At 46.7% G+C, this 19062-nt stretch overlaps 1 protein-coding gene across 1 annotated transcript in view; it reads right to left on the reverse strand.

Moving 5' to 3' along the window:
- Nucleotides 1–4031: 4031 nt before the first annotated feature.
- Nucleotides 4032–19062, reverse strand: part of C8a (complement C8 alpha chain) — a 56259-nt gene continuing 41228 nt past the window's right edge. The window contains exons 8-11 of the mRNA XM_005353495.1: nucleotides 15299–15424; nucleotides 14004–14161; nucleotides 8871–9093; nucleotides 4032–4690 (exon numbers count right to left, since the gene is read on the reverse strand). Of these exons, the coding sequence (XP_005353552.1) occupies nucleotides 4539–4690; nucleotides 8871–9093; nucleotides 14004–14161; nucleotides 15299–15424 (659 nt within the window). The 3' untranslated portion in view covers nucleotides 4032–4538. The remainder of the gene's footprint in view (nucleotides 4691–8870; nucleotides 9094–14003; nucleotides 14162–15298; nucleotides 15425–19062) is intronic.

The following is a 19062-nucleotide window of genomic DNA, read 5'->3' on the forward strand; positions in this document are numbered from 1 at the left end:
GTATGATTGTATTGATTAATCTATTTTCTTCTTAAAGTATTAGATTATGTGGTACTGTGTTATAGAAGAACATTTTCATGCATGCATGTATAGGATATCAAAACCCAATATGGACAAGTTCAAGAGAACCACCATATACGGACTACCCAAGCATGCTTCAGCATTGCCAGGGTATAAATTTCTTTCAAATTTTCACAGGATATTAAGCATATTCCTCCCACATATGCCCCCCCTTTTCCCCCCTCCTCTCTCATTAGTTCTCTTTGTTCCCCTAGATAATTTTATGTCTACACTTGGATTTGTTTTCTTATTTGTGTGTGTTCACCACATGCACACAGTGCCCACAGAAGCCAGAAGAGGGCATCAGATCCCCTGTAGCTGGAGTTGTGGGCGGTTGTGAGTCTCCTAAAGTGGATGCTGGGAACCAAATTTGGATCCTCTGGAAGAGCAATAAGTACTCCTAACAACTCCAGCCCCTCACTTCTACCTTCAAGTCATACATACAAACATGACGTGATGTATCTACTTACAACCCAGGAACTGTCAATAGCAGAAATCTGGCTTTTGAGACTGACTGAATTTAATTATTATGATTTTTTGCTGCTGCATCCATTTTCTTCCAGTAACATAATTTCATTCTTTAGGGCTGGAAAGATCATTTTCTTTATGCATGCCTCTGTTTTTCAACACTTTGGTGGGTTCTACAATGATGCTATTGTAATTACAACTATTGTAACCAATTAAGTTTATTTATATTAGTGACCTCTTTCAAACTTCAGGCCCTCACAATGTTAAGACAATAAACTTGTATTATTATAAAAAAACATAGATTTTCTTTGAGACAGTAACTGCTCCTACCCTTAGCTGGTCTTGAGCTTGCCCCTACTTCTCCTGTGCCTGCATGCTCAGTTTATATAGTCTGGTGATTTGAATAACAATAGCACCCATAGGCTCACATATTTGAACACTTAGTGCAAAAGACTTTTTGAAAGGATTGATCTAGTGGGTGTGGCCTTATTGAAGTAGGTGTGACCTGGTGGTGTAGGTGTGGCCTTTTTTGAGGAAGTTAAGTCACTGAGGGTGGGCTTTGTGGTTTCAGAAGCCCAGGCCAGAGCCAGTGACTCTCTCTCTCTCTCTCTCTCTCTCTCTCTCTCTCTCTCTCTCTCTCTCTCGTTCCCCTGTAGATCCAGATGCAGAATTCTCAGCTGCCTTCTGCCTGCATGCCACTATGTTGCCTGCCGTGACAACAATGAGCTAAATCTCTCTCTGAAATGGTAAGCCAGGCCCCAATTAATTGCTTTCCTTTTCTGAGTAGCCCTGGTCACAGTGTCTCTTCCCAGCAATAGAACACCAACGAAGACATGGAGTGCTAAGGCAAGCACTCTATTAACTGAGCCCCATTCCCAGCCCTAGCCTGCCTGTTTCTGAAGTGGAAGGGTAACAGTGGAGCCTGCCTTCGGGGCAGTGGAATGCCTTTCTCTTAGCTGGTATCCCCATCTCTTCCTTGGGAAGCAAGCAGCTTCTCCGAGGCAGCCCTCGTTTCTGAGTCCCTCCGAGTCCTTTTTCTCCTCCCCCTTAAAGGCTTATTAGCTCAGCTGAGCTTCATAGAGTGCAGACTCTTTAGATCTTCCTCACAGAGAAAAAAAGGAAGACCCCTCTCTCTTAACACCTTCCTCTATGTCGTTAATTTGCTTTTCAAAAGACACATTGTCAAGCTGAAGAGTATAACCTTAAACTGTGTGTTTACACCCCATGCCCTGTAAAACCTGGGGTGATCAATCTCCTGAAAGGACCCAGGGGAAATGTACTGGGAGAGGCAGGTGTTTTGAGGGAGTCAACCACTGCAGTGGAAGGAGAGGCTGATGTAGTAAAAGGTCAGTCACAGCTCCCTTGTTTATCTGGTTTTGGTTTTTGTTTGGTTGGTTGGTTTCTCTGTGTAGCGTGCCAGGATTAAAGGCGTGGGCCACCACTGCCTGGCTTATTTTAATTCCTAAAACTGCTGGGGAAAGAGTTCTGTGTTTAGCTGGTGATCTGGCCTCACGTGTGATCCTTTAGTCTCTTCCTGCGAAGCTTCCCTCCTGCTCCCAGGCTTACTACAGTGAGCCCTGACAAGGCTCCTCCCTGCTTCATCTCCTCCCCTTCCCTGAGCATCACAAGCTGGCCTGTCGAGCCCTCCAATGGCAGATAGTGTAGAGCCGGGGAGCAGGGGGAGCAAGTGCTTGAAGCAGTGCATGAAATATCTGGCCCACAGCTCTGACCCATGAGACGTCGTTTCCTTACCTGGGACCTAGACCTCACAAACAAACCTTGAGAGGGCCTTTTTAAGCCTACATAAAATAGCAGAGATCAAGTTTTCCGGCCCCTGACCCTCTGCGTACCACACACCCCATTCCTTGTGGGCATATAATGACCCTTCCCTCTCCGTGGTGGTCAGCCTTGCCTGCACATGGAATTGCCAAGGGAATATTGAAAACTGCTGATGGCTGGCTCCTGCCCCCGGTGGTTCAGACTTAATTGGTCTGGGATGCAGCTTGTGGACATCAGGGTTTATGAAATTCCCCAGGTGATTCTTATGCGCAGCCAAGGTTGGGAGCTTCAGAATGACTGTTTAGAGCAAGATTGAAAGTCCTCGTCAATTGCCCACTCGGCCTCTTCCACTTCCCAGTCCCTCGCTAGTGTGTAGCTGCTGCTAATCACCAAATCGTGAGTGTGAGCTAATTATGGATGTAAGCTAATTTTAAAGGGGGAAAAGCACACAACAACATGACGGAAAGCAAGAACAGAGCCTTTTTTTCATTCTTTCGGGGGAAAGAACGGAGTTTATTTAGGCAAGCCTCTGAACCACATGTTTTATCAACATGGGAATAACAATCATGATGCTAATAACTCTGTGATGGCCTCCTACACCTGATTTTATTTTTGCTGTCTTTTCCACTCTCCACCCCCAGCACATACACACCTGCAAGTGCCCCCCTACTCCCCGCTGCCATGGTCTTTCTCCCCTTCAAGCTTTGTCTCAGGCCGGATTTCTTTTTCACAATTCTCTTCGCAGATAGTCCATGGACACGTCCTTCCAGGTCCAGTAGAACCCGCGCTGCCTCGGCTACACACTGCGGGAAGATGCCGTCTCCCGCTTGTTCTCCTGCCTTCATGTGTGAGCTACATACGTTGATGCTACCCATTCATCTCCAGCAGCCCAAGGGTTTCCTCGTTTTTCATGGGTACAGTCGGTCCTCTGTTTCTGAAGGCTTCATAGCTATGAAATCTACCAACTTTGAAGAGAAGGCAAGGTTAAGCCTGGGATGTTGGCTTGGCTAGTCTTTCATCTTAACACATTTTGGAAGAGGGAACTTCGGTCGAGAAAATGCCCCCACCAGCTTGGCCTTGTGAGCAAAGTCTGTAGCGTATTTATTAAATTAGTGATTGATGGAGGAGGGGCGGTTCATTGCAGGTATTGCCATCCCTGGGCAGGTGGTCCTGGGTGGTTTAAGAAGACAGGCTGAGGAAGGCATGAGGAGGAAGTCAGTAAGCAGCATACCTCCATGGGTCTCTGCTTCAGCCTTCCTGCCCTAACTTGCCTTCGTGATGGATTGTGAGTGGGACATGTAAGATGAAATCATCCCTTTTTCCCCAAGTTGCTATTGCCCACGGTGTTTCACCACAGCAGTAGAAACCTGAACTAATGCAGCTGGCAAAGGGTTTCAGGTGCATGGGAACTGCGAGCTGGCTGGTGGGATGGGTTCTTCTCCGGAAGGGCAGGGACTTTACAGAATGACCCTTCCAAGTCCCCCTGCAGCTCTGGGAGGTTGCCCAGTGCAGACCTCACTGTAAACTGGTCTGCTCACTCATCCCAGTGACTGCTGCTGACTGGACCCCTGTGATCTGCAGTGCACAGCCTTAGCATCGGAAGATACTGTGCCAAATGAAACCAGCCCAGTTTCTGCCTCTGGATAGGATTGCTTCTGGGGAGAAGACAGATTAGAGGGTCAGGGGAGAGGTGATGGGGTCTGAATGATGTTGGAGTCTCTCTAAATCCCTCCTGGAAATTCTCTACCTGGTGTGGCATGAGGAGGCTGAACTTTGAGGGGTGACTGAGTCATGAAGGCAAAGTTCTCATGACCAGGACTAGTAAAGCCCTTTAGGGAGGTCCCAGAGACTCCCTAGCCCTCCACCATGTGAGCACACAACAAAGGGGCATATATAAAGTGGAGCACAGCCTCCTGAGACCCTAGACCTGATGGGACCTTGATCTTGCAGCTTATGCCCCCCCCCCCCAGAAACAAGAGTGACAATTTCTGATGTGTCTAAACCACAGCTGGCTTATCTAGTAAGATAGAAAGGTGGCTCTGAGAAGTATGGGGGTGACAACCCCCCTGAAACAGAGAGGCAGCTTTGAAACCAGTTCATTGGTAGAGGCTGAGAATCATGAGGTTCATATGAGAAAAAGATGTATGAGTGTATGAAGAAGATGGTCTTTGTTGGCTTGCATTCCCTTGGAACAGCAATTCGCTGTCTTCCCAGGCTACATCCAGAGATACTCAGCAGGCCCGGGTCTGTGTGCTCTTCCCTGGGCATGGGGCGCCTCCATTCTGGGGTGCAGGGTTGTTGCACTGTCTCCTCCTTTCCTGGGTACCCGCTCTGCATTCTGACCAGGAGCTCCAGCAGCTCCAGCGGCCATCTGCTTTGACTCCTGCAGGAAAATGTGCCAGAGGAGGAAGAGGTTAGGGCAGGAGGAGCAGCTGGCTGAGGGTGTCGGGCAGGAGGTCACCTGATAGCTCCAGAATGCTCTGCAGTCCCTCCTTGGGGAAATGCCCTGGGTAGCCAAGCAAGACCTCTGTGCTTGCTGCCTCGCGGTTCATTTGAAACTCTGGACAGAGTGAGGAGAGGCCACTTGGGAGCCCATCTCATGAAATTGGAATCCACGGTTGCATGAAAGACGGATGGCAGGGCAAGGCGGGAAGCATGCTTCTCTGGGGACATGAGGCCAAGTCACTGGAGGGTGTAAGGAACTAGAACTATGGCCACTCTGCAGCTCCAAGGCAGAGAGATAGCTAGAGGTCTCTGGAGCAGATTGTTGAGGCTCTGTATGTGAGTTTCGAAGCAAACCCATTGGAGTCTGGCAATGGGTCCTGGGATATGACAGATTGCCTGTACGAAACTTCCAAATGCTTGCAGTGAGTGTGGAATCTAGAAACCAAGCGCCCAGGGTTGCTGGCTCCACTGGCTACGTCCCTGCAAGTCCCTCTCCCTCAGGAAGGCTAAGGTTTTGACTCTACAAGAAGTACAGACTAAACTAATGAGAGTTGCTCATCATTTTCTATCAGTACTTCTTTTTCCTAAATTAAATCTTCCATGAACCCCACATCTAATTCAGATGAAAGCAGAGCAATTCTGTTGAAGCGAGGGTGACTATTGGGCTCACCCTCCTCCCCTGGGGCAAGCCCTAGCCTCCCATGGCTCCTCAGATCTCACTGGGATCATCATTGGATGAGATTATCTCCAAGTCCCTTGCAGCAATGTAATTATACTCCCTGATGGGGCAGCCACAGCAGGATTCACGGTCTTGTTTCTCCAACCTCTGTGATGCTGACCCTGATGGCAAAGGTTTGCTGGGAATACTCCCAGGGACTCTAATGGGTTTCTGTGAATGCTGACAGATTTCTCTGCCTTAGTTTTCCTTGCCAGCTTAAGCTCTGTCAGTCTGAAAGTTGAGTGAGATGGCCATGAGGCCACCAGATGTCCACACCCTGCTTGGAGGGGTACTGAAGCTCGCGGCAATGCTGACAGCTAGCTGAATGGAAGAGGAATGAATGCAGAAAGATTGAGACCGTGGCTATAACCCCCCGTCCTCTACCCTCACCCAGATCACAGCCCACAGCGTGGTTCAGCAGAACTGTCTGACCTTTGCCCTGCGAGAGATGTGTCTAAGTGACCCGTCTTCCCTTTATCTCTCTGCTGTGTGGACCAGGCCCTAGAAAAGGAATAATTAGAACGGCCAAGACAGAATCACAAGCGTGTCTTGAAGTCAGGCCTGACTGAAATCCACAACTGGTTAGCCCACGCTTGCTCCCCACTCCCTTAAGTGATTGTGACTGAGATGTCTCTATTCTCATTCAAAACTTTGGGAACACTATGACATGAGACGGACTCAATAGTAAACATTAAGTCAAGACCGTGGGTCCTGGCATTAGCCTCCCATGGTCCAGCTCTCTATTCCTACCTTCTCCAGTCACATGACCTTCAGCAAGTTATCCAACCTTCCTCCTGGCCCAGGCTCCTTCAGTAAATGATACTAACAAGAGCATTTATCTCCGAAGGCTCTTGTGGGGACAATTAGGCTCACACACAGGATGTGCCGCTATGATGCTGGCTTGGAATGAAGGGTCATTATGTCTGTCAAGTGGCCCTTGGTCCCTTTGAGAAAGTTGTCTGACTGAAGGGGCTGCAACCTAGCGCATACCCTGCTGGTGAAATCAGAAGGGTCCCTGCACTCTGGAGCTGGGTTGTCTCAGGTTGGAGTATCTTTCTCTCCCCCCCCCCCACTAATTCACTAATTCCCAAATAGTTAGGCAGTGGCTTTCTCCGACTCGCAGGAGGAAACAGTGCAAGAACCTTGAAGCTGGTAGTTAATGGTGGTAGTTTTTATTCTCTGTACCCACATTTCTCAAATTTGGGCTTTCCCTCAATCTCCTGGTCTGGAGAAGAGGCAGAAGTTTGAGATCTAAACTGTTCTTGAGCAGAGAAGGGGCCACCCCAAGTATGCTCTGTCCACAGCATCTGGAATGCAACAGCCTCTTCCTTCTGCTTGCTGACATGGAATCAGCTGTTTTAATCTTCAGCATGGCACGTGAGGACTATACTGATATAATTTCATTTTATAGCATGTGCTTACATGAATATCACTAACACTTAATTCAAAGGTATGTTTGACCTTGGAGCTGTGCTTCCTCCTGGAGATTCTCTCCAAACGCAGGAATGATAGCCCGCCATTTATCTCATCTCAAGACAAGATCATCTAGGCTGTTACCTCTGACTAGTAAGGAAATTGCTGTTTGGGGTTCTTCCCAGCCAAGGGGAGTTGGATTATTTCCAGCTTCTGACTAGCATCTCTTCCTCATGTTGTCCTTTCCTCGCCTAAGTCAGAAGCTCAGAGACTCTTAGGTGGAGGCCTCCAAGAGGCAACCTTACCATCTCATCCATGACTTCCTGGACGGTCATACCCTTCCCTCCATATGTGCCACGGTGGATCTGGAAGGAAGTCCTCCCGCATTGCCAGCATCCCTCTGCTGCACTAGTCCTGAGCTTTGATTTCAATGGCCATGCAGAACACATCTCATCCCTTCCTGCATGATAGTTCCTAGGAGCCCTGTCCTTTCTGAGTCTTCTCTGTGCCAACAATCTCCAGTCTTCCCCACATTTCCTCTTATATCATAGTGTCCCCACTTCGCTTCAGCAACATCTGATGAACTACGTGGAAATGAGCGGAGCTCCTGGCACATCAGAAGACTCACAATTCTAGCTCGTTACTTCTGTGAACAGAACCCTTTACTCTGGGACAGATGTGTCATGCTGAGTCAAAGGCCTGCATGCTTTGTTTATTGTCTACATATGGCTGTTCAGCCAATGGCTCCTACCCTCCCACTCTGTGCTTCCACGTGTCGTTATGGACACACTACCTCGTGATTTCTCCATCCAGACTGCCTCTGTTCTATGTACATGTTCTTCTATGATAGCCAAATGAAACTGATGTATGCATTGCTTTTGCCACCCGTACACTCTGCCTTCATTCTAGGCACCATATGAAAGCAGCTTTGTATGGCTGTTAAGCTGGAAACTTAGGTACTAATACATGCATTGATACTATTGGAGCTTGCCAGGCCTCCATAGGTCTGTAATCCCTGCTTTTTAAGAAACTGAGGTGGGAGGTCACAGGTTCAAGGTCTACCTGGACAACTTAGTGAAGTCCTGTCTCAGGAAAAAGAAAACTGGAGCATAAACCACCATAGAACAGTTGCCCTGTGCCTGAGCTCCTCTCCCCAGCCAGAGAGAGACAGAGACAGAGAGACAGAGACAGAGAGAGATTAGATTTCAAAAGAGATTTAGACAGAACCAGTTGAGACCCCAAGAAAGAAGTGTTTAACCAGTGGTTTATGAAATATAAGGGATTCATGTCCAGGGTCCCCCCGACTTCATCCTAATAGGAGAGAGTTTTACTCCTGTTGATGAATTTCTTCCATAATGCTGGTTAATGATTTGATTTATGCCAAAGTTATACACTCCAGGACCCCATTGGCCCCAATTTTGTATCTAGTAGTAACTCCTTACGTAAGTTATCTCTCCAAAAGACACATTTGACTCCCAGCTTTCAATACCTGTGAACAAAACCTTATTTGAAAATTTGGTCTTTGCTGTGAAAAATCCCATTAAGAAAAAGCCACCTGGATTAGGCTGGGGCCTAACCCAATGACCTGTATTCTTACAGAGAGAAAAGCTGAGAGAGGGGGCAAGGGAGAACAATCATATGACTATGGAGGCAGAGATTGGAGTGAGGTATCTACGACCAGGCAACTCCAAGATTTGCTGCCAGCCACTAGAAGTGATAAGAGCCGTGGGGAATATCCTGCCCAGAGGCTCCAGAGGCCCTATGCCTTGTGTCTCTACCAGCAAACCTGGACAGCAAACCTTGATAGCAGGGAGAAAATGGAAGAAGGATTAAATATAGGACGTGAGCTATAAAACTCTTGGCTGTGGACTCTTAGGGTAATCAAAGAGAGGACCTACGAAAAGAGGCTAAAATACCAAAGGTTCCTTCTGCACTGGCCCCTCAGATCCAGGCCAGGCTGAGGCAGGGTGGAGTGCATGAGTCTTACCCTCCAGCCCCATCTTCTCACAGGCAGCGCCTTGCCGACCCCGGCTGCACTGACACTTGCAGTTCGTGCCCTGGAGTATGGCCTCCCCGTTGTTGAAGCAGGGCCCACAGCGGCAGGCATTGAATTCCATCAGATACTGGTCCAAGGCCCGGCGCAGGTTCTGCCGTTTGGTCTCCAGAGGCCCCAGGTTTGTGTGCCGCAGGAGCTCATGGATGGGCTGCATCTGCAGGTACAAGAAGAACTCAGGGATTCTCCTTTGGCTCTGCCCACCTTCTCAGAGCTCAAGGACTGGCTGCGAGGCTTCTAGAAAGCCTGCTGCAGAGGCAGATCCTCACCGCCATTCTCTGGAATGGCACTAAGCATGTCATCTCAAAGATGAGGAACTGGGGGCTCAGAGTGTGCGTGTGACCAGCTCACTATCACATGAGCAGTAAGTGCAAGAACCATTCTGAACATGGATCCAAATAGTGCCAAAACTGATGCTCTCTATACGTCAGAGTAAGAAGAGCACCCAGCAGCCACCTTAGCCAAATCACTTCTTGCTTCCAGAACTTGAGGAAGACAAAACCATGTAATGGGTTGGTTTCTACGTAGCCGTGTGTTTTCTAATGGTTCTGTCTGTCCCCCTTTAACACAGGCATTGATACAGGGACTTTTGTTGCCTTTGGAAGCAGATCCCTTAGTGATGCAAGCCCAGTGGTTTGTGGGTGGATGAGCATCCTTTCCAAGTGAGGTCACCAGCGTTTCCCTGTCTCCATTCTGTTGACTGGAATGAAGAATGTGCTGATAGGAGCATGTTGGACTGTGAGCGACAGGCTCTTAAACAGCATCACTGGACTCTGCACGCTAGATGCCAGCAACACCCTTGTCCTGAAAACCAAACCCATCTTATGCCATTACTAAATGCCCTAAGTGCAAAACTGTCTTGGGCTGAGAAGCGATAGGACCAGTAGAAAGAGGACATCATTCTCCTGCTTCCTGCTATGGGGTCTTTGTCATGTGACCCACCGTACCTCCCTTCTGCATCTGAAAAAGAAATGGGAATTATCACCTTGCCTTCTGGTTTTCCTGTGAGGACCCAGGGAGATGACATGTGACACGGTTTTGTCACCTAGAGGAGTGAGGTCAGTGCTGCTTGCTGCCTAGCTGTATGGCTGAGAGGTTCAGTTTTCCTTCTAAGCCTAGGGACGTTGCCTGCTCTCCAGAATCCTCAGGACACAATGTAGGAGCAAGAGTAAGAAAACAGTGTAAGAGAGAGACTAACATACAGCAACATACCAGTCTTATTAGAAATGGCATTAGCAAAAAAGCAGACCATGCTAGGGACAAGCGCGTGAGGTGTTTGCTGTGTGAGCTTGCAGACCTGAGTTAGAATCCCTAACACCTTAAAGATCTAGGCACAGCAGTCAACTCCTGTATGTAACTTCAGCACCGGGAGGCAGAGACAAGATTAGCCTGGGGACTCACTGCCAGTCATCACCAAGAGGCAAGTCTTGTGATCCTTTCTCAAAAAGTAAGGTAAGAGCAACCGAGGAAGACACTTGCCGTTGACCTTTGACCTCTAATACATTTTCAAGGATGAGTGCGGCCCCCACACAACAGCGGGCAGGGAGTGTATTCTGTTCTTCCAACTGCATTGCCTCTGGTTGTCCTTAGCACTGCCCTTGCAATGCTATGTATTTGAAGAAGGTCTACAATGAAAGTTTTCTCCAGGGCTCTAGTTTTACCAGGGAGCAACCTGAGGCCCCAACAGGAGAAGCAATTTGCCCAGGTCAGATAGAGCTGCCCTGGTCAGTCAGAAGTCAAGGACAGGCACTTCACAGAACTTTGATGGGTTCCTGGAAATGTTGGCAGAATGACTCATGGCAAACAGACCTCAGTAAGTGGTCAGAGGCCATTGCAGGGACCTACAGACAGGGGAAGCAAAGGTTGGCTGGAGCCCCAGCCAAAAGATAATCACTAACTGGGAGATCAGGGAACTGGACCCGTTGTGAGGATGTGAGTATGAAAAGGGCTGCCCAGGGTCCTGATTAAAGAAAACTTTTGGTTCCAGTTACCTGGAAAGCCCCACCGGACAACTTCCCCTTAACCTTGAAGCAGACTCAAGTCCCTCCCCTCTTATCATGACCCTCAGGAAATGTTCTTGGGGAAGGTTGGTGTTTTTTTTTTAGGAAGAGAGAGGGATAAAGAAGAAAGGATACTAGAATTTCAGAGCTTAAAATGTACTAGCAATGATCTTATCCAATTTATAGATAAGCAGAGTCAGAGAGACAAGCAATGAAGCAACATAACATAAGCTAATGCATACTTAACACAATGTATATAATACAGAATAATACAATATGACCCAAGAATTCACTCAGTCTAAGTACCAGCTATGAATAAATAGTTACTGCTGATACCATTTCTACTTTGGGTTTCTAATAATTCCTAACTGGTTTGCTTAATCTGTGATCTATCCATCCATCCATCCATTATCCATCCATTCATCATCTATCTATCCATCCATGCGTCATCTGTCCATCCATTTATCTGTCATCCATATCATCTATCCATCCATTCCATCCATCATTATCTATCTATCTATCTATCTATCTATCTATCTATCTATCTATCATATATCTATCTATCTAATCTATCTATCATCTATCTACCTATCATCTATCTATCTAATCTATCTATCTAATCTACCTGTCTGTCTATCAATCTATCTCCTCTCTGTCTCCCTCTCCACCCTCTTTTTAAAGCATAAAACTGGCTTTATTTCACTACTCTAAAACCTGTCTGTGATTTAGTGTGCTGACATACATGTCTCAGGGAGTAGTGAAAGTTGTCAAGCCGTGATGGATATTAAAGAGTTAATAGGACATGGCTGTCATTTGCTTGCTACAAGCTTTTATGCTAGTCCATTAGTTCTGGGGATCCGTTTTCTCATCTAAGATTTCCTGAGTAGCCCCTTCTTCAACTTTATAATCTAGCATTCTTTGTTATGTAATTCACAGTGGGCTAACAGAGAAGGAATAGACCAAGGTGACACCTGGAAGCGGGGATGAGCCATGATCCGAACCCTGAGTGCCTCTCTCCAAAGAGAGTCTCAATCGTCAAATTGGGCCCTGCTCTCCCCTTGGAACTTCTGCTCAAGGTAAAACCAAGTCCACATCTTGACTGTGAAAGCTTACACCACACACCACACCACACACACACACACACACACACACACACACACACACCACATTCCCCTGACATCAATTTTACAGTTTTTGCCCAAATCCACTAATACCTTGATGATAGCAGTTTTCAGCCCCTCTGTGAATGACAGGCACATGAAAGTGGTCCCTTATTGGAGAAGAAACGAAATCAAGGTTAATCCATCTGACCTTCCTTCTTCCCAGAGAATGGATGTTAAAATGGTTTTAGGGTTAACTGTCGTGATGTCTTAGAAGTGTCTGTAGACATAATATCTCTGTGTTTAAATACTACATGCGGAAAATGGGCACAGATAGGGAGATAAGAATTGGGACAACGATAATACTTTTCTTAGAAGTTTGAACTCAGAACTGTTTTGGAAGGGCCGTCTTGACAGCTAGTGGAAGCCAGTTTGTAAGGAGAAGAACAAAGCCAGTTGTTTTTTTAAACTTTGTTGGCATGTCAGGCCGGAGGACTCTTAGCTGAGGGGCTTGTGTGTCCCCTGTAGGTTGTTTAGCAGGATTCCTGGTTTCTTTCTTTAAGTCCTTGTCACATTGCCTAGTACGGACCTGGCACATGGCCATTTTTCCCCTGGGCAACAAAAGCACCCTACATCATGGTTAAGAATCAGTAATCTTTTTTTTTTTCCTCCTAGACAAGGTTTCTTTGTCTAGCCTTGACTGTCCTGGAACTAGCTCTGTAGATCAGGCTAGCTTTGAACTCACAGAGATCCACCTGCCTCTGCCTCCTGAGCACTCACATTCAAGGCATGCCCCCCCCACTGTCCAACTAAGAATCAGTGTTTTAAAGAAGGTGCTAAGGCAGAGGCGAATGAGAACTGAACACACAGTCCATGAGCCTGCCACATAGGCACTATCTGGCAACTCATTTAGTGGCTTAAGCAAGTCATTTAGTTTTTTTCTGGACCTGATTCCTAATCTGTTCAATATTTGTTGACTGCTCTTTTAATGAAAACATGGCATTCTGAAGAACGGACTATCATTCAGCTGTTAGAAATTTACAGGGAGATGGATGCATGTGCAATCACAGTAGTAAGAGAGGCGACGCCTCCCCAAAGCCTGCTCCCCTCATATACAGATCCCGGCCATTGATGTAGATCCATGTACATGTAAACAGCTGTGGTTGCAGGTCAAACCCTCAGGCAACCAAGAGAAGATAATACTCGGTGATGAGAAAGGACTCATGGGTAGTTAAAGGAATATAAAGCTAAGCTTCATCGAGTTTTCATGGTGGATGTATGGATTCAACTCTCCATGTACTGAAGTAGCAAGAACCAGTCTTGCATCGCCATAGAATCTGTGATAGAAGCCACCACGCGCTCTTCCTTTGAGGGAGCAACTGGGAGAATTGGTTGTTCGTTTGCATTCGGTTGACCATGAGCACAATAGGAATTAAACATGACTAGCTACCAAATACTTTTGTCATACTGACCTACTTATAAAAAGTCATTTTTTTTTCATATTTGTCATGGTAGAAGGAATGCTACAACTTGAAACCTTCTGTTTAAAGCCACATCCAATCATTCTGTTATAGTGCTACTTATCATGTAAACTGTCTTGCTACTCATATAAAGGACAGTTTTTTAGTAACCTTTATAGCCTCCTAATGTACCAGATGTAATTTTTAAATTAGTTTGTGCAATAATGCAAGTTGGGGTCTCGTGTCCAGCCCTGCAGAGCTTCTGGGATTGCCTTGGTCACCTGGACCCCAAACAGACAGTAAGTTTCTCACCTCAACTGTCCTGTGGGTCTGATCTAATGCCACATCTTCCCTCCAGGCAGGTTTGGGCAAGGGCACCAGTTCAGTGTGCCGTTACATTTAATCTTGTTCTTTGATAGGCTCATAATAAGAAATATGAAATGATCTGGTTGGCTTCACTTTCATTCCTTATAGACGTAGGGTTTCTTCAACTGCGAAAAGACTTACCTCAAAATCGATAACAACAGGGTTATACTTTAATGATCTCCCCCAGGACCGGTACATGATGATACTCCTATCTTCTGTCAAGACACTGCCCGAGTCAGAACTGCCACCTCGCACCCGCGAAATGATGTCCTCTACTGCCGAGTTCTTATTCTTTTTATCTGTCAAGAGGAAGGCAGAGTTAGCTTTTCTCTCCCAAACCAGAGGACTGCTGGTTAAGTTCTACTGATGAGATTTTTTAGTAGTGTTCATCAGCTCTCCTTAGAACTAGACCCATTCTTCTACGGGATCCAATAGCCAGCAGGATGGGGTAGACAGAAACTGCATCCTCTGAGTGGAGCAGACCTGGAGAAGCCAAGCCAACCCAACCCAATGTGGACTTATCAGACTGGAAAGCTCGGTGGGTCAGGGGTTTATCCAGTGCCTGTTTGTTCTTGAATTCTCTCCCCACCATCTCTCCAACTCTCCTTCTTCCCCCCCTTCCTCACTCTCTCCTCTGCTTTGTTCTTGCTCTTTCTCCCTACCAAACATTGCAGAGGCTATGGCAGATGTCACTGTCGCACTCAGTGAAGACACTGAGAAGCAAGCAGCCGGACAGGCTAGTCAGGAAGGAAAAGGAGTTGGTGACAAAGCATTTGCTAGGTCAAGGAGAGAGGTCGAGAGGTTATCAGAAATGGAGCTATTTGGTTTAATACCCAAGGCGTAAATAACCTAAGCGGGGGGGGGGGGTTATAACTTAAGCCCATTTGGTATGCACTTTGCCTGCCTCATCATGCACTGATTTCATGCTTCTTAGGTTCTCTGTCCTGCACCAGAAAAGATTTTGATTTGTATTTGACAGTTGAGTGAGTGAATGTAAAAATCACCCACACTGATGTGTTCAAGAGATGTTGACTATCCATTCGCATCCTCTCACTACTCATCGTTTCTTGAACCTGGACTTGGGAGTCATAATCTCTTCTCATGAGGACTTTGCCTACTCCCTCTGCACCATTCCCTGGTGAAATGAGAACAGGTCCTACCTAAGTATCCCTTTTCACCCCATTCCTTGTTGGGGTCTTTGTCGAACCCTTGAAATCTGGGAAGGATTCTTAGACTATTGAGTATTTTTGAGATAGCTTTAGTGCAAGCAGGTGGACCCAAAGCAGACATTATACACTGGCCATGGTTTGGGGCTACTTAGCATCTGCAGTGTGAGAGAAATGGAATCAGCTGGGAAAGACAATCGTTTACATGGATTGAGTGTCCCAAGAAAAGACTGGCTTCTCTTTAGGGGAGACCCACTGATAAATACTTGCCAGTATTAGCAGCTCCAGATTTCTCACAGGTTTGTCCTGATAACCCTCCATCAACGGTGAAATGGTCCCCAAACTCCAGGCCCAAGGAACCTCCAATGCAATACCCAATGTCTTTCGCGGTCACACCTACAGTAGGAAGACAGAAACCAAGTCCTCAGCCTTGGAGTGATCGAAATGACAAGTGCATGGCGCAGCCGGCTCAGGCTGGGGAGACCTTCCTCTGGCTTTAGAGGCGTCTTCACTTTTCTCTCCTGGGCGGCCATCCAAATGCCTGTAGAAACGAGGCAGCCCCGGCGCTGCCCATACGAGTTGCTCTAGACTCGCAATCTGTTTTTTTCCTCTTTGTCATTCTCTTCGGAGTCTCCTTGGAGCATTGGTTCCAGAGCATGCACCTCCCTCCAAGCCTGGTCTTCACCCCTCTTCACACAGGATATCCCTCACTATAAGGGCCCTCTTCCCTCCCACTTCACCCTGTCTGAACCCCACCCAAGCTCCTGTTCAAACACTTTACTTCAGGAAGTATTTTAGGAGCACAATGCCCCTCTCTCTCATTTGTCACTGTTTTTTTTTATGCAGGAGCTCAGTCTTTTTTTTTTTTTCCCAGAACAAATGGTTGGTAATTGAAAGAAAAAAAGTGAACATCATGACCGTGTGGGGAGGGGATGGAAGAAAAGGTTTACAACTTCAATCCCAGGTCACCCTCCGTGAACTCTGCCAAGGACCCCATCCCACTAACCTCAGCTTCTCGTTTATGGAAGGCACAGATTGCTCCCCCTTAAGTCTGTAAGAGCTGAAGTGCTCTGTGACACTCTGACTGTCGGTTTCTGTACACCTCTGGAGCTGGATGGAGTGCCTGGAGCAGGAGACACTCTGAGCAACCCACTTAGCACCAAGTAGAGGGCTTCTTCTGCCATTTCCACCGAAGCACTTCTCATTTTTAATGCACAACTAATTGAGGAAGATTTAGCATATTTAATTGTTTTGATTAAAAAATGCTTCAACAGTGATAAACAAAAGTGGATGAAAAGAATCCACAGCCAGAAGCCAGAGTGATTGCTTCCGTGAATGACAGAGTGCTGTGGGATTAACGACGTCATTGCCTGATGAGTAGGACTCGAAAGGGCTGGGGAGTGACCGTGCTCTTGAAGGACCTGCAGATACGGTGCCATGAAGCGCGGGAGAAGGGAATTCGAGCTTGGTTTGAGCTGTGAGACTTGACTGCAGTGGCTTTGGCTTCTGAGGACCTCAAAGAGTAGAGTACCAGACAGTAAGGGAAGGGACGGGACTCAGAGACTCATAGAATCGAGAGCTAGCGAGCCTTCAGACACCCAGCCTACAGTTCTATGTATAGTTGAGATACTTATGGCTCATAAAGGTTAATTAGCTCACCTAAGGCCATGCGACTGCAGGCCCGGAAGCTGAGATTCACGGGGATCGCTGTCTGGCCCTGAAGCCTGCAGCATTGCCACTATCCCCAGTCACTGAGTCAGACTTAAGCATCCTGTTCTCTGAGAGAGAAACTGAGTAGGCACCTGCTGTGTACCATCCCGGCACATCACATGCTGGCAATATAGCCATCTTGAGTTCAAACTCCGTGGGCTGGATGTGAATCTGATTAGCTGAAGTCCTGTCCTTATAAGGCTAGCAGGGGCGAGGCAAGGACCAGCAGATGACAAATCTATATCAGCTCTGCAATGCCACAGAGCTGATGAGACGGACCTTAACAGAAGTCGTGAGAGATGCTACAAACAGGTAGCCACATAGAGCCCGCTGGGACACCAAGGACAACAAGCTGGGTCAGGTTGAGAAGCTTAAACCTGCATCCGAATGCAGGAACAGAAACCAATATTGGAAGCAAGGACACAGATCCCAGGAGATGGATGTAAAGGGTACAGAGGCTCAGTGGGAAGAACACAGTAGGTTTGGAGTTGGTGTGGAGGACCAGTGTGGTCTAGACAGGTGTCCTGATCTGTAGAACACCCTGCCAATGTTCTAGACCTGTTCCGCCCACCCAGGTTCCACAGGATGTCTTTGACTTTGGTCAAGTCAAACTAGACTTGCTTGAAGCTCTTGAATTCTTAACTCTGGGGTTCATGGCCCCACACCTGACTGTGTGGATTAAGTGTAGACTCCTAGGCCCCATTTCCTTTCATTCTGAGTCTGGATTTTTGTGAAATCAGAAATCTGTGCTTTAAGCAAGGGTCTTGGATGATTCTCAGGTGGTGAAGTCCAGGACAAGTGGAACACTGTGGTTCCACAGAAGATGTCTGGTAGCTTACTGGAGAGCCGTGGCACATACTGGTTCAGTCAGTGCCCCTACCATGGCCTTGGAAATGGACACAGCCGTCACCCGTATCTCATTTACTCAAGTAAGAACTAGGAAAGCCAAGAGTTAATACCAACCACACAGGTACCCCCGAGGAATATGGGGATCCGAACAGATAAGGTCTAAACTTCAGTACTACTCCCAGTTTATCAGGGTGATGAAGCCAGATGAAAATGATAACCAGAAAAATAAAGATATAATCTCAGATTCCCCTCCCAGGCTAGAAAAAAAATCAGAATCCAATAAAAACATTTTCCTTCCATAAACCTTACTTAACCATTAAAATTCCTGAAAGAGGACAGAGATCCTGCAACTTATGACAATGGATGGCCCCTGAGGACATTATACCACACGTAGGAAATGAGTCTCAGAAGGACAAGGGCTTCGTGCTTTTCCTTACGTGAGGTATCTAAAGTAGTGCAACCCATTGGATTAAAGGGGATCCTAACAGATGCCAGATGTGGAAAGATGGGGGAAGGGAGAGTTGCTAATCAATAAACATGAAATCTCTGTTATGAGGTCTCTTATCCAACACTCCTCCTCTAGTTAATAACACAATATTATGAGCTTACAACACCAAGAGGGTGCATGTTCTTATGGCGATAAATGCTTTTGTCGTGTGTGTGTGTATGTTTATGTGTATAAAGGCCCAAAGTTGATGCCAAGAAATTTAGGGAGTCTTCATGGGTCTATCTTTGAGGCTGGGTTTATCTCAATCAAACCCAGAGCTCACTGATATGGTGGGCTAATTAGTATTAGTTTTTGTTTTGTTTTGTTGTCAACTTGACATAAGCTGGGGTCACCTAGGAAGAGGGAACTTCTTATTTTTAAAAGTTATTAAGTGAATAACTAAATAAGTAACTTTTGACACAGGGCTCACTATGTAGCCCTGGCTGTCCTGCAAGTCCCTATGTAGACTAGACTGTCCTCAGACTCAGAGAACCACCAGACTCTGCCCCCAAGTGCTGAGACTAAAGGTGTGTGTCACTATGCCTGGCCCAGGAAGAGAGACCTCAACTGGGAGGATGCCTCCATCAGATTGGCCTGGAGGCAGGTCTGTAGGGTGTTTTCTTGATGAATAATGGATGGGGGAGGGCCCAGCCTACATTGGGTGTACCACCCAGGGAAGGTGTTCCTGGGCGGTATAAGAATGCTCTCTGAATAAGCAGTGACAAGCAAGCCAGTAAGTAGTATCCTTCCATAGACTCTGCTTCAGTTCCTGCCTCCAGATTCCTGCCCTGACTTCCTTTCCTATGGACTAATGTGGAATTGTAAGCCAGGATGATTTTGATTATGGTCTTTATTACAGATGCAATCATTTTATGTAATAGAAAGCAAACTAAGGATAGATAGATAGATAGATAGATAGATAGATAGATAGATAGATAGATAGATAGATAGATAGATAGATAGATAGATGATAGATAGATGATAGATA

The sequence above is a fragment of the Microtus ochrogaster genome, chromosome 10 (assembly GCF_000317375.1).
Source record: "Microtus ochrogaster isolate Prairie Vole_2 chromosome 10, MicOch1.0, whole genome shotgun sequence".
NCBI lineage: Eukaryota > Metazoa > Chordata > Mammalia > Rodentia > Cricetidae > Microtus > Microtus ochrogaster.